The 15,157-nt window shown below is 41.0% G+C and overlaps 1 protein-coding gene across 3 annotated transcripts in view; it reads right to left on the bottom strand.

Moving 5' to 3' along the window:
* The window catches only part of LOC113037457 (serine/threonine-protein kinase D3), a 56,830-nt gene extending 44,603 nt beyond the window's left edge, over positions 1-12,227 (bottom strand). For 2 of the 3 annotated variants that reach the window (XM_026194544.2, XM_026194546.2), the window contains exons 1-2: positions 11,958-12,227; positions 8,021-8,681 (exon numbers count right to left, since the gene is read on the bottom strand). In XM_026194544.2, coding sequence (XP_026050329.1) covers positions 8,021-8,317 — 297 coding nt within the window. In that variant the 5' untranslated portion in view covers positions 8,318-8,681; positions 11,958-12,227. The remainder of the gene's footprint in view (positions 1-8,020; positions 8,682-11,957) is intronic. The other variant, XM_026194545.2, reaches the window with a different exon arrangement.
* Positions 12,228-15,157: the final 2,930 nt, after the last annotated feature.

The raw sequence follows: 15,157 nt of genomic DNA, 5'->3' as shown, positions 1-15,157 counted from the left end.
GGTCACAAATAATGAAGAAAATAGAGATCAAGTATTTTCTGTGCATTTTGTATTAATGGCCAATTTGTCTTTAAAGGAAAATTCCTCTAATTACTGTTAGCAAACAGCAAACAGTATGCTCCAGACTTAGGAGCAGACAGCAGGACCCCACATGAGGTCTAAGGTGAGCGATTGCTCGAATGAGGCTGATATTTCTTCTCTGTAGCTCCACACCCAGATGTACTTTAAAAGATATCAGTCAAGAGCAGAAAAACAGTTTGAGGCGAGAGTGACTTTTCGTTCACACCACAGAGGAGTCCGTTACAATGAGTCAAACCCTGAGAGATCAATGTATAGATGACTTTCCCCAGGTATGCATTGGTGTTATTCTCAAGATTATTCAAATGTAGAGGAAGCAGGTCTGGATTTCTTTTTTTTTTTTTAATTAATTAATGTTGTTGGTTCAAAGCTGAGAGCTCAACCAAATCAAACTCCTGAGTTTCTGACACAAAAGTTCTGATTGTGACAGGTTACTGTGACTTTGAGGTACTAAGTTTGAAACAGAGGCTGGGTTTTTAGGATCACCAAGTCTCAAGGAAAACTCCATCTGTGTAGAAAATCAGAAAATAAAAGAGGACCTAAAATCGAACCTTGCAGAACACTATAGGTAAACTTACTTATGGTGACTGAAAAAGGTTCTTTCTAAAAGATCATAAATTCAGTTAATTAAAAGCAAAACAAGCCTCTAATGCTGCCTTTTTTCACAGATGAACTGGTCAACCCTTCAGTACATCTGTGCCCGGCCTGCTTGTTCCTTATTGCACTCACAGTAAAGGAGACTCTTTGCAATTCTGAAAAAGTGACAGATTATAAGACTGAAAGTCACAATACAAGTCTCCTACAACTCCACACATGCTGCTCCTTTGCTTGCTGCTGATGCAACACACTAAAAATGCTGCAAGACCAAAACCAGGAGGCTGCAAAGCTCCGTAAAGTTTTGAAAGCTGCAGGAGAAAAATTCTCTGCGATCTTATCGCTGCTTATCGTCTGCTCAGTGATGATTAAAAATACTGCGGTTTCAGTGTTTCACAATCCAGGATGGGACTGTGTGTGTGTGTGTGTGTGTGTGTGTGTGTGTGTGTGTGTGTGTGTGTGTGTGTGTGTGTGTGTGTGTGTATATGGTGAGGGTGGCATGGGATGAGGGTGTAGCAAGGCAACCTGCAGAGGAGGGGAACTTCCCTATACTTTGCCACGACTCCTCTGGCCTCCTACACACGCACGCGGCTGGACTACAGTAAATCAGAGCAGATGCATCCACCCGCCCACAGACGGAGCTCTCAGCTTCTTGATGTGGATGCAAAAGGAGGAAAAAAAAAAAAAAAAGGTTGAGAAATTCCAGCGATCGAGTCATTTTCGGCACAAACCAAACAAGACCAGTTTCCACCTCTTCACCTCTTTAAGCGTTCCTGCTGGAACATCTACTTTGGGTTTTCAATCAGACAGAGAAAGAAATGACACTATAAATTATACTGTAGTTTTAGCAAATAAAACATTTTGGTAGTTGCAATATTTTTTAAATTTATTATTATTAATTATTATCATCATCATCATCATCCTGGAGCGGGCAAGCAGGTCAGTCTCTACATGCATTTCTATGATTTTTATTTATTTATTTTTTTATTTTTTTAAAATGCAGATGCACAGAGATTCCCAGGTGGCAGAGAAGAGGGGAAGATTCTGCAAGAGCTGGAAAAATCCTCTGCAGTCACTTTATTTCCCCGTTTCCACTTCTTCTTTTCCTGTTGCACATGTCACAATTTCTTTTTCTCAGTTGTGACCAGAGATGGGCAGTAACGTGTTACTGTAATCTGATTACTTTTTTCAGGTAACGAGTAAAGGGATTACTATTGCAAAAACGGTAATTAGATTACCGTTACTTTCCCGTAGGAACGCTGCGTTACTGCGTTACTAAAACCGTGATTTTTTTGCAAGAATGTCTCATGACAGTGACGTAAGCGAGTGCGCCGTTAGTGACAACAGCTGTGTGCAGATCAACAATGGATCATATATCGATTGTGGGAGAGAGTATGAGCGTGCAGCGTTTAAAGCATGGAAGTACTGACCTTACTTTGAGTTTGATTCCATAAAAAGTGACAAAAACATTAGTGTCCGTTGTGCGTGGGAAGAAAACTTCTTTTTAAAGCGAAAAAAAACCCTAAACTTCCAAGCAAGTACCGAGTGCGCAACGACGTAATGGGAGACTCACAGATAAACTCGCGGATTCTTCCACTGACCGCTGCGGCACACCTGCACCAGGGTAAACCTCCGCCTATGCCACTCCTGCTGTACAGGTGAAGATAGAGCAACAGTACCGCTAGTCTTTGATGTTATTTATTTTCTGCTGTGTTTTACTTGCATCCATTTGAAAGAGTGAGTGTAAACACACAAAAATATTTTATGTGCTGGAATGTGCAGAAAATAGGTTTAAATGTTAAACAAATTTCTTCCAGTCAGAGAATGTTGCATATAATTTAATTTTTGCTTGATGCATAAAGTTAAAAGGTTAAAACTAATAAAACAAGTTTTAAAAAGATACTTTTCCATTTGATTAAATTTTGTATGATGGATTATGCAGAAAAAGTAGAATTGGGCTGAAAGATCTATCGCTTTATCACCTCTTCAGGTTGTAAATCGTGTTTTTAAAAAGTAACTAAGTAATTAATTACTTTTGAAAATAAGTAATCAGTAAAGTAACAGGATTACTTTTTTGGGGGGGGAGTAATCGGTTATTTTGAGATGCAAATGAGGAGACTTCACTCAGGCAAGTCTGCTGGACCAGACGGAGTGAGTCCCCTTGTCCTCAAGGCCTGTGCCCCCCAGCTGTGTGGAGTCTTTCATAAACTGTTTATGCTGAGTCTGAGTCTGCAGAGGGTCCCGGTGATGTGGAAGACATCATGCCTCGTCCCTGTACCAAAGACGCCTCGTCCCAGTGGCCCCCAGGATTACAGGCCCGTGGCACTGACCTCCCACATCATGAAGACCCTGGAAAGGCTCATCCTGGACCAGCTGCGACCCATAGTAAGACCACATCTGGATCCCCTTCAGTTCGCTTATCAGCCTCGTCTCGGAACAGAGGACGCCATCATCTACCTGCTCAATCGTGTCTACACCCATCTGGACCAGCCGGCGAGCACTGTGAGGGTCATGTTTTTTGACTTTTCCAGTGCTTTCAACACCATCAGGCCGACCCTCCTGGGTGATAAGTTAGCAGCGATGCAGGTGGATGCTTCTCTGGTGTCCTGGATTGTTGATTACCTGACAGGAAGACCACAATATGTACGTCTCCCACAGTGTGTGTCTGACAAGGTGATCAGCAACACAGGGGCACCACAGGGGACTGTCCTCTCCCCCTTCCTCTTCACCTTCTACACCACAGACTTCAGCCACTGCACAGAGACCTGCCATCTTCAGAAGTTTTCTGATGACTCTGCGGTGGTTGGATGCATCAGCAGGGATGATGAGACAGAGTACCGGGCTGTGGTCGACTCCTTTGTCACGTGGTGTGAGCAGAATCATCTGCAGCTCAACGTGGCAAAGACCAAGGAACTGATCGTGGACTTCAGGAAGACCAGGAAACACTTGACCCCTGTTTCAATCCAGGGGGTCAGTGTTGACATTGTGGAGGACTATAAATACCTTGGAGTACACATTGACAATAAACTGGACTGGGCTAAAAACACCACAGCACTTTACAGGAAGGGCCAGAGTCGTCTCTATTTTTTGAGGCGACTGAGGTCCTTCAACATCTGCCAGAAAATGCTGAGGATTTTCTATGAGTCTGTGGTGGCCAGTGCGATCCTCTATGCTGTTGCATGCTGGGGGAGCAGGCTGAGGGTCGCAGATGCCAACAGACTTAATAAACTGATCCGTAAGGCCAGCAATGTTGTGGGGATGGAGCTGGACTCCCTCAAGGTGGTGTCGGAGAGGCGGATGCTGTCCAAGATAAAGACAATGTTGGATAACACCTCCCACCCACTCCATGACATGTTGGTCAGTCACAGGAGCTCGTTCAGTGAGAGACTGAGATTACCGAAAAGCACCACTGAACGACACAGGAAATCATTCCTGCCTGTGGCCATCTCCCTGTACAACGCATCCACTTAACACACTGTTTGCTGCTACAACTACACATGTTTCTTTTCCAAATATTTATTTATAAGTGACTTATGTATGTATGTATGTATATATATGTATATATTGTACTATTCTTAGTTAGCGTATTGTCTGTCTTGTCTTAATGTTGGTTTAAAATGGAGCACTGTAACAAAAAATAATTTCCCCCAGGGATCAATAAAGTATTCTGATTCTGATTAGCTACTGATTACTTTTTTCAAGTAACTTGACCAACACTGGTTGTGACACCTAGACCTCATGTTTTGTTTGCAGTTTGTCAGCTGATATCTGCCTACATATGCTCACTGATTGCAGCAGGCCAGTAAATCCAGTTTTGCCCTTGAATTCTGTGCAAATGTCTGCACCAACAAATTACATGCATATTTACTACATTAGCAGACTTTAAACAGGTGTGATTCTTAGCGAGGGGATGAAAAAAATGCTTTTATGTGTGGGGGAAACCACAGAAAACTAACGCTGTAGGTGTGATGATACATATTGGCAGATACTGGAAACAAGCTATCAAATGTGGCTTTATCTGAAAACTTCAGAAGAAGTAGTGATGGTATAAATACACATGTCTGCGTGTTTGAAATCACTGTAGTAGGCTGTAAAGCTGTCAACAAATATTTGATTCTAATCTCACCTTTGACAAACAGACCTGCTACGACCACCTTAAGAATACCGCGAGAATCCGTTTAACACTCAGGTTTAGTGACAGGTTTTTTCCTTTTGTTTAGATTATTGTAATGACTTTCCAAAGAGTATCAGTCATAAAGCATTAAAGTGCAAACACCATTACAAAAACTGAGAAACGTAAACATATTACACCAGTTTTAATGACTCTACACTGGCTCCTCAGAACTTCTGTAATTCATTTTAAGATTTTACTTTACTTTTAAAGCCCTTCATGGTCTGGCCCCAGAACAGACTGGCAGAGGGAACAGTCAGGTGGAGGGAGGAAGAAGATCTAAGACTGCAAGAAGAAGTGGGAACATGAAGAAGGTCCAACAGAGATGGTGAGGTTGAATGTCCGTAGGAGAAATCTGTTTAACTGGGAGCCAGTGAAGCTGTTGCAGAACAGGAATGATGTGGCGAGTCGAGGTGGGTTATACCCATAACGTGGGCAGCTGAGTTCTGGACCAGCTCAGGCTTATAAAGGATACGAGAATGGAAGGATAGAGTACGATCAAGGATGACACCCAGACACTTAAACTGTTAAAGAATTTCTTCCTTATATTTTTTCTTGATTTATTATTTGATTCTGTTATGCTATACAAATAAAACTTGATTATTTTCAATTTTTATTAAAAGAAAGCATCTTAAAAATCTCAATGCTTAGACCTGACAGTGACAAACGAAGAGATTTTAAAGAAATTTTGCACCCGTGTGGAGCTTTTTAAACAAAAATTCAAACATGATTTTGATTTTGTCGGCTAAACTGTGAGCATGCATGAGAGCAGAAGCCCCGTCACTTCATTTTCATGTTAAAAATTGGAAATCAACTTCCTCACAACAGCCGTGCCTTCATATCACAGAAGTGGTGAGACCTGGACGTACGCACGTATCAGTGTTTTTTGTGCACATTTTTTGGCATTTAGGCCAAATAATGTGCACACAAAAACAAAAAAAACCAAACAAAGACACTCTTTCGGTTGCCATTATGCGCAATAACAATAGATACAGCCTATCAGCTGGCTGTTTTATCACTTTCTTTCACTTTGACCACCCTGTTGCTCTTGCGACCCCAAACACACGACTGTAAAACAGGAAGTGCAGCCGCTGACACAGCAATGCCAACCAGGAAGTGACATTCCCTGTGAAAAAGACTTTTCCTCTGCTGAGGGTGGGAGCTCAGCCAGTGACAAGCTGCAAACAAACACTGCCTAACAGACTGGATGTGCTCGCACAACCCAGCCAGCGCTGGAAACGCGTCTGCAGAAAGAAGTCAAAAATGAGAGCATCACTAGGTTTTAATCTCCAACCCATCATGCCTTGCAAACTTGCTGCAAACTGTGTGTGTTCATTTGGGTATGTGTGTCTGTGAGTGCGTGTTGTAGCTTGCTGGGAAATGCACTGAGTGATGTAAACGCAGGTGGTACGTTCAGCAGTGGTAAAAACCAGAAAACCAGCAGATGGTGAGAGATAAGGTGAGGCTCAGAGCGGAAGCTAGAAGCTTGTGAAGAAGCTCTGACACAAAGTTGAATGCATCCCCAAGTGTGTCTAACAGTGTCGGCCTGCCCACTTTGCTTATATTTGGCGACACATTTCAGCAATTTTTTTTTGGTTTTATTTTTAGACGTGCCTGACAGAATGATGCCTGCCCTGGTCGCTATATGATGGACTCTAATATATTTGTATATCACCGTCTGCAAGCACGCAAGGACCCACTTAAGGGTTTTTTTGGCATCAGACCATTAACATCGGGCTTTGTGCACAAGTCCACACACCTGATAATTATTTGTGTCCACATAGGATTCATTTCTTGCCTGTGGGGGTTTGCAACGGTCTCTAAACAAGCGCAATTCCCGCCTGGTTTGCAAACTACCTTATAAAGATCTCACCCTGGTACTTCGGTTCTCATTTGTTTTGATGGTCCTTCATATTATTAAGCCACTTCTTTAGACAGGCTATAATTGACTGTCTTGGAGTGTACCTACTCACAGTAACACTTAGTGTGTTTGGGAAATCCCCTGTGAGCTGGACGGCCATTCTAACAAGAAACAGGTAAGGAGCAGTTCATGTGCCTCCGAGCTCAGTGACGACTACCAAGATGATGGAGCTGCAGATCATGCAGAGATTGACAGAGTCACTGGAGACGCAGCGGACTAATCGTTATTAGCTCATCACTGCAGAGGAGAACATTTAACACTCCTTCCTCCACAAATGCAATCAAATGCTTGCAGCTCACGAGCTCTCGCAGACATCGCGGCCAAAGTTCAGATTTGTTGAAGTGCAGAATGTGACAGGCTCGACACACGACGATTAGAAAAGAGGAATCCAGCAGGGCAGCGAAGGCAAAAAAAAGAAAAAAAAGAAAAAAAGGAGGAGAAGTTGATGCTGTGAATAAAAAAGACTGAATGACACGTTGTGGGTTTTCCTCCTGTAGGCTGACCAGAGGAGGAAAACACTTTCTTCAGAACAGTTTTCCATTCACGTAGACGTGCCGGGGTTGTGTTTTCTCAGTCGCTGGGATTGTTGTTGGTCAGCACAGATTATAATTGTTATGACTTCCTCCAAATAGCACCCTCTCCTTAAAGCTCTTAAGGTAATCAGTACAGGTACACCAAACAGACCGGCATCCTGCTGTTTTGGAAACTCTCCCTTCTGTGGCTTCCTCAGCAACGAGTGGGTTCTACACCGGGGTGGAAAGCCGCATCGGCATGCTTGAGCCTTACTTTGATCCAAGGAATCGAATCATGCATATTTATGTGCACATACACACCCCGAATTTAAAAAAAAAAAAAAAAATTTAGGACTTTTTATTAGACAACAGGGTGGGTTTAGACAGTCACCAAAGAGCCTCGGCTCAGAATCAAACCTGTGTCGCTGCGTTCAGCCCTGCAGCCTATGGTCAACCGGTGTCTGAACTCCGACCTTTGACCAATAAGTTTATATGAAAGGTAAAAAGAAAGTTGTGTGGCACTGAGCCTCTGAGGGTGGGGTGAGGAGGACAAAGGGATGCTAAGGTGCTGAGCCTCATTTCTATACAACTAAATGGGTGGATGTGGGATGTGAACTTTTTTGAATCCTGAAGGTGAGACGTGCCAGTTAAAATCTCCAAACTTCTGCTTTAAGGTTGTGGATTTAAAAAAAAAAAAAGAGGAAAAAAAGGAAAGTGTACAGAAAAAAAACCCTTTGGTTTTACCTTCTGATCCACGATGGAGCAGACGAGCTCCCTGACGGAGGACAGCGACACATCTCCAGGGTCGAGGGTGACCGCCTCCCTCGTGAGTCCGATCTGAAGCAGGAAGGAGATGCCGTGGAACGAGCCCCGTGAGTTCGTGGGGCTGGGCGCCGACTGGCTGCCGTTGGAAAGCCGGCTGCAGATGGTGGCTGGCGGGCTGGGAGAAGGTGATGGGGTGGGCGGGGCCGGGTGATGAGGTAGGGCATGGAACGACCTTGGAGAAGCTGGCAGGGGCGGCGGGCTGTTATCGGTAGACATTGTCTGCTATCTGTGACGTGGTGGTGGGAGAACGACCTCGAAGGTGAACATCCAAAATTTAAAAAAGAAAAACGGTCAGCAGAGCATCGTGCGTCCAATCACTTTTCCCAATTTTTCAGCACTGAAATCCTGCGAATAAAGCTTCCTCTCACTGCAGAGCATCTCCGAGGCCAACCAGAAGAAAAATAGACTGAAGTAAAAGCCTGAGCTCTCGGGTAGATCGCCTTTAAAGAGTTTTATAACGTGGTTAAATCCTCAATAAATCCTCTGACCTGCTGGATGAGACTGCTGATCGGGAGCAAGAAAACAACGATGAAATGCTGCAGATCTTCCCCGTCTCTGCTGCTTTCACTCAAAACATCTGCTAGAAATAGAGACAGAGGAAAGATGAATCAGTCAGGAAAAAATAAAATCTCTCAAACGTTAAAATCTGTAAGAAACTTGCACATAAATAGACATCAACTTTGGTGGCACTGAAATCCTTACTCGAGAAGCTACATAAAAATGTTTATACTCAAGAGGTTAAAGCGCAATCAGTAACTTGATGATGTAATGATTAACTGAGCTATTCCATCTTAAAATGTTTGTGTAATGCCACAGAGGGGGCACACTTTTACATCTTTACCTATGCTAAAGGTCACAGTGCACACTGGGAAAGATGAAAGGAAACATCACAACAATATAACAATATACGCTCGAAAGCTGAGTCCTTTCATGTGGCGCCATCAGAACAAATGCAGAACAGTTCTTAACATCAATATCAAAATATGAATGTCTAAATATTGTGAAATCTTATGTTAACATATTGAGCTTAAATACATGTGAAAATAAAAAATAAATGACCATAAAAACGCAAGAAGAAAATTGTGCAGGTGTGTTAAGCACAGCTAATTTTCAATAAGTCATTAGTTACATGAAAATGTAAATGATTTTAATTGTTTATGTCAAGGTTAAAGACAAATTTGTAAACCTTCCGATGACTTGTAGCCGTCACAAAAGCCTGTTCTGTTGTACCTTTAAATTTTTTCATAAACATGTTTGTTATTAAAGATGCAGGCAGTGACGACTGGTCCCTCAGCATGAAGGCCACTTGACTGTAAAGAAAAGATGGAAGAAGAGAAGCCTCCTTACTGAGAATTTGGGCATGAAAAGCAAACCTAGTGATGCGTGAGTTTACAGGTCATTGGCCAATGAGCACATCCTGGATAATCCTCCTTCTTGACTCTAATAACGATCGTAATTTACAAAATGAACTTCAGCAATTTTATTAAATATGACCTGAAATTAGTGACTGAGCCCAAAAACTCATCAAGAAAGTGTTTACTGAGGTCACAGATAAACAAAGCACAGGTCCCATTTCGATGTTTTAAAGCCTGGAATCTTCTTGGGTGTTGCATAAACATGTCACTTCCTGTGTCCATGACGCTGCATTATACAACACCCACGAAGGACACATCACACTGCTGCACATGATTAAAAAAAACAAACAAACAAAGAAAAAAACCCAAAACCACACGGCGCAAACATAACGTACAAGCGTACGAGGGATCACATGATGCTGATTTACTGTTGCCAGTAGGTGGCACTGTGACTGTGACTCAGCTGGATCAATGACCGAGTTGTCTAGCATGTGAAGTTTAAGACAGACTAGAAGATATATACTCAGTCTAACACAGAACTTCAAAACTTTGAAGAAATGTGTTTCGATTAGACTGGCCAAAGATCACGCTGATGCCTCTCTGGGTTGAGTTTGTGATACACCTTGAAAAACAGTGGACTTCTTGTTGGGTATAAGGCATGGCTCGAAGAGGATTTTCCATACAGCTTAAGATGTGTGTATTAAATGCCATACGTGTATGCAAAGCAAAACAGCCGGGCAACTGCATTGAAATTTTTCAGGGGGCCCTTTGGGACCATTTTGCACCTCTCAAATCAAATCAAATCAAATCACTTTTATTGTCACATCACATGTGCAGGTACATTGGTACAGCACATGTGAGTGAAATTCTTGTGTGCGAGCTTCACAAGCAACAGAGTTGTGCAAAATACAATAATGTAAACAAAAAATACAAGAATGGCTGCATCTGAAACTAATAAATATATGTACAATATATAATAGTATATGCATTTCTGGATGTGTATACTAAATATTTTTCTACGTGTGTGTGTGTGTGTGTGTGTGTGTGTGTGTGTGTGTGTGTGTGTGTGTGTGTGTACACACATATTTTACAAATTAAATAGAGTAAACAATAAATAAAATATATAAAATAAAATATACAGAGTGAGACATGTGCAAAACAGTGGCATTACTGTACAATATGGATCTCATATTTAAAACCCATAAAATACAAAGGGTTTATCCACTTCTGACATGTGTGCAAACTTTTTGGTGAAGGTTTGAGCATATTTAGCCCCTAAAATAAAATATTGTGTTGATTCGTTTGCAGAAATAATAAAAATAAGCAGCACAACTCCAACAGAGGCTTCATACTTTCAGTGCTCAGGTGCTAGCGAGCCGCTTTAAGGGGTATAAACCTGAAGGGAGGGATACTCTTTATCTTAATTTATCTCATTTGAATAATATTATTAATATAAAAAATGTTCCTTTTTTTGTGTACTGCATGCTTAAGGACTTCTCCCCCCCCCCCAAATATATGGCTCTCTGTTATGTCTCTACAAGCAACAAAGCTCACTGAGGCCTGTTGCTGCCCCTCTGTAGGTTTCCAGAAGCTGTCCAATCAAAAAAAGTTCCTTTAAAGAGAAGGCTGGCCTTAAAGAGACAGGAGCACATAACGATTATTTTGAACCCTTATTCATGTACATGTATTCTAATAAAGCTCCAATATTAAAAAGCAGAGTTGGACATGAGCATTGCAATCACTGCATAACAATATGAATGAAACAGAGACTAAACAGCAGATGAGCATTACCGGACGCTTTTGGTGTCTGACAGCTTCCACATGCGCCATCGAGTTGACTTCAAAAAGTTGACTTCATCATCTCGACACTTTCTGACTTCTGAAGCAGAGTTTATTTATAGAATTGAATTGCATAATAACGTCTGAAACAGGTGCTAAAGTCAGGAACTGTGGCTGCCGGCAAGCTGGCAAACCATAAAGGGACCCATACTGCTCATCTGCTGTTTGCCATCTATCTCAGACAGTGTTACACAGAAACTTTCTATGAATAAATTCTGCATTTTGAACAGTTAAACTGCAGGAACATCAGGGTCAGATTATCGCATTATTTACAGACAGTTTTCATTTGAAGCCAAAACTAAAGTCCTGGTTTGAATAAGTTAAGCGGCGCAATATTGATTGTTGACATGAAAGATATTGTTTTGTTATGTTTAACTTGAAATAAAAATCTCATATTAAACTGCCGCTTCATGATTGTGTAAAAATTCTGATTTTAACTTAAAACATTTATTACAGTCGACTTCTAGCTCGTGCACATGAATATGAGCCGTTTCCTTTTGATCTCTCTGTAAACTGTGGTTGGCTACATCTGGATTTTCGCTCACTTATGAGATGATAAAATAACTCTGAATTAACTGAACCTGCACCAAGACTGAACTTTGCCAACAGGTTGTTTGCTTTTCACGCGAATGAAAAACAGAAGTTAAAGGCATCACAAGTACCTCGGAGAGCCCGGTGGTTTCTCCGCTTCCATCGCAGCACAGGCGAGCAGAAAATGTGCGTCCCATTCAGCGGCAGCTCGGACCGCAAAAAGGCCGAGTTAAGGAACACAGACGCGGTGGGTCCTCCACAGCAGGTCCCGATGGGACTGAAAGCGACAGTTAAAAGCAGCCAGAAGGACCTTTGGACTTTTGTTTTTGACTCTTTCCTCTCTAAACTCTCCTGGGAAGTCGCAGTCCGACCGAGCAGCTCCAGCTTCATGCGGATCTGATGATTATCAGCTGCGAAACACGCAGGGGCAAAAAAAAGTGCAGCTCTCACCGGCAGGAGGAGGTCACACTCTGAGGGAAATTCAGGGACCGGACAGCTGGTGTCTCTGCAGCCCCGCTCTTTATGATGGAGGCTCCATAATCAGGCCCTGTCGGAGATTTCAGGCACTCATGGCTTCGGTTGCAGCACAAAGATTAAAAGTGAAGATTCATGAGAAGTAAGCAAAGACTGAACAGCTGAAGCATCAGAAAAGGCTAAAACTCTTTTTCAAACCACGTTGAACTTTAAGCATTGTCTTTTGTCTGTCTGTTTTATATATTACATAGTTTTATGTGAAACACACAGATGTAAATGAGCTGCTTTGCTTCAGTTTTTTATTTTGATATTAATGTCCATTAACGTAAACACTAAAACAAATATCTTACAGCAATTACCGGATTTCAGCACAAACTTTGGAAAAGATGCTGCTTTACAAACATTTCTACTTTTTACATTTGAGAAATTTAGTTAATAAATAATATTAACATAACAGAGATGAATCACTTGTGATTTTCTTTTAAATGCAGAGTACTTGAGACAATAAGTCAGATTTCAAAGTAAAATAGCATTTATCAAAAAAGAAAAACAACTCATCTAAAATTTAATTCAATTTAGTTTTATTGCAATAACTTCGCCAAATCACAATAACGGTCACCTCAAGGTGCTTTATATCATACAGTAAAGACCCTACAATAATGGAGACAAACCCTACCAATCAAATGACAATCTTTATTGGGCTAATATCATAATGTCTATATTTGAGAAATGTCACTGTGTCATAAATTAACTTTTTATATATTTAAAAATAGACAGTATTCACATCATGTGCTAAGAGACAGCAATTTTAGTTTTGTGCCCCATACACCACACTGTTACAGGAGTCCTGTTCTACTAAAGGGATGCCTTGATCAGGATTGGAACACCTGACCTTCCACTTCGCCGATGTAACATTAAAACTAGGGCAACATACAAGAACATCTATTGCAAGTCCCACGTCCTGCTAAGAGACACCTCTGAGGGTGGTTAACAGCTCCACACAGACAAGCAGGTGATGACTAACCAACCAGTCCAGTGTAGAGATAACTGCAGCAATCCCAGCTGACAGTAAACCGAGAAAGTTCCAGGGGTTTAAGACCAGCTGGACCAGATGTGGAAAGTAAAGACTAAAGTGGTTTTACTGTGATGGGAGCATTAGGAGATGTAACCCCCCCAGACTGAAAGAGTGGCTCCATCAGATTTATCAGAGGTCTCCGTCCTCTGGTCCTATGACCAGATAAGAGTCTGAACCCTCACGCTGCCAGACCTCTGGGAGACAGAGAGGTCAATTTTATTTACAAGCCTTCCAAAGACCCCCTCAAAAAAGTCTTTATCGAGAAAGTATATACAGTTTGTATATATAAAGAATATATATAAATATATAAAGAACCCAGGAACACTTCTAAGCGTCTAGTATTTCCTCTACTAGAACACAGAGTGACTCATCTTCATAGACAATCTCAGAGGCAGCTTCAGTGCATTCTGTTGAATTTCAACAGGTGGCTCTGTGGCGCCATCCGCTGTCGAAAACAACGCATTAAACGACGTGTCTCGTAAAACTTCTCCAAAAACAACTTTAAAATAATTTTTTAAAGTATATGTGTTTAATAAAAACAGTACATTACGTCATTGATTCTTTATACAGTAAAAAACAATAAGTGCTAATGACCACACCGACATACAAACTGAATGAATATTACCAAGGCAATGAATAAAGATAATGTAAATATTTGTTATTCCTGCGGGAACAATGCCCAGATTTATGACTTGAATATGTTCTAATGAAACGTTACACAGCTGCTGTCTGCCTGAAAATACAGCAGCATTGGCAGGTCTCTTCCTGAAACACCGTGTGCATATTAATATACATCATTCCAGTCTCAGCTGCAGCTTTATCTGCAGCTCTGCAGCTGGCTGAGGGTAAACACAGAGGCTCGGTTACTACGGTTGAGTCCCCCTGTTACAGGAATCCTACAGCTGAGAGGGAAACAGCTTGCAGACAGGAACACAGTGTAAACCAAGGGTCAAAGATCATTTTAAAGACCAAGTTGAATGTTGCTTTCTTAATTTAATTTCTTAAATTCTAGCCGTTTTTCCCTCACCAGGCCTCCATTACAATGTTTTATTATTGTTATGTATTTTAATGTAAAAAGAACGATTTTAATTATTACATGTAATTAATGAGTTTTAATTTTCTCTCAACTTGATGATCGAAAGTACTCATTTTATTGTGAAGTTAACATTTTTGGCCTTTCTATTTTCTCTTAATCTTTTCCTTAACAGTGTATGTAACAATGTACAGTTTATCAGTTAAATATACCTCTTAATAATAATAATAATAATAATAATAATAATAATAATAATAATAATAATAATAATAATAATAATGATAATAATAATAATAATAATAATAATGGATTGCGTTTATATAGCGCTTTTCTAAGCGCTAGTATGGTGATGACAGCTTTCTTTAAAAGAGTGAAATTAGCAGTAAAGTGCAAAATCAGCTGTTTTAAATGTAAGTGTCTGGATTCGAGGATTCTGTCTTCCTGTGCTGATGTCTTTTATTATCCTAGTGATGCTGCCCATTAGCTTCATTGTGCTACTGAGTTATTGTTGAAGTTTTTGGTACTTGGTGGATTACTTTGAGGTTCCCTCAGTGTGGTGTTCTGATTCTGAGGGGGTCCAGTGGGAAGCACAATGTGAAAATTCTATGTCTTTCTACTTTAAATAATACTGTGATGCACGTTTAAAGATAGTAGACTCAATAAATGTAGAAAAAACGAGATGTAGTGTTGACATTGTAATGTTACTTTCTTTATCTGAGGTTAAAAATCACCTGTTTTGTAAATAGATC

The sequence above is a fragment of the Astatotilapia calliptera genome, chromosome 15, assembly GCF_964374335.1.
Source record: "Astatotilapia calliptera chromosome 15, fAstCal68.1, whole genome shotgun sequence".
Lineage (NCBI taxonomy): Eukaryota > Metazoa > Chordata > Actinopteri > Cichliformes > Cichlidae > Astatotilapia > Astatotilapia calliptera.
The sequence above is the reverse complement of the archived record's forward strand: the minus strand, read 5'-3'. Positions and strand labels throughout refer to the sequence as shown.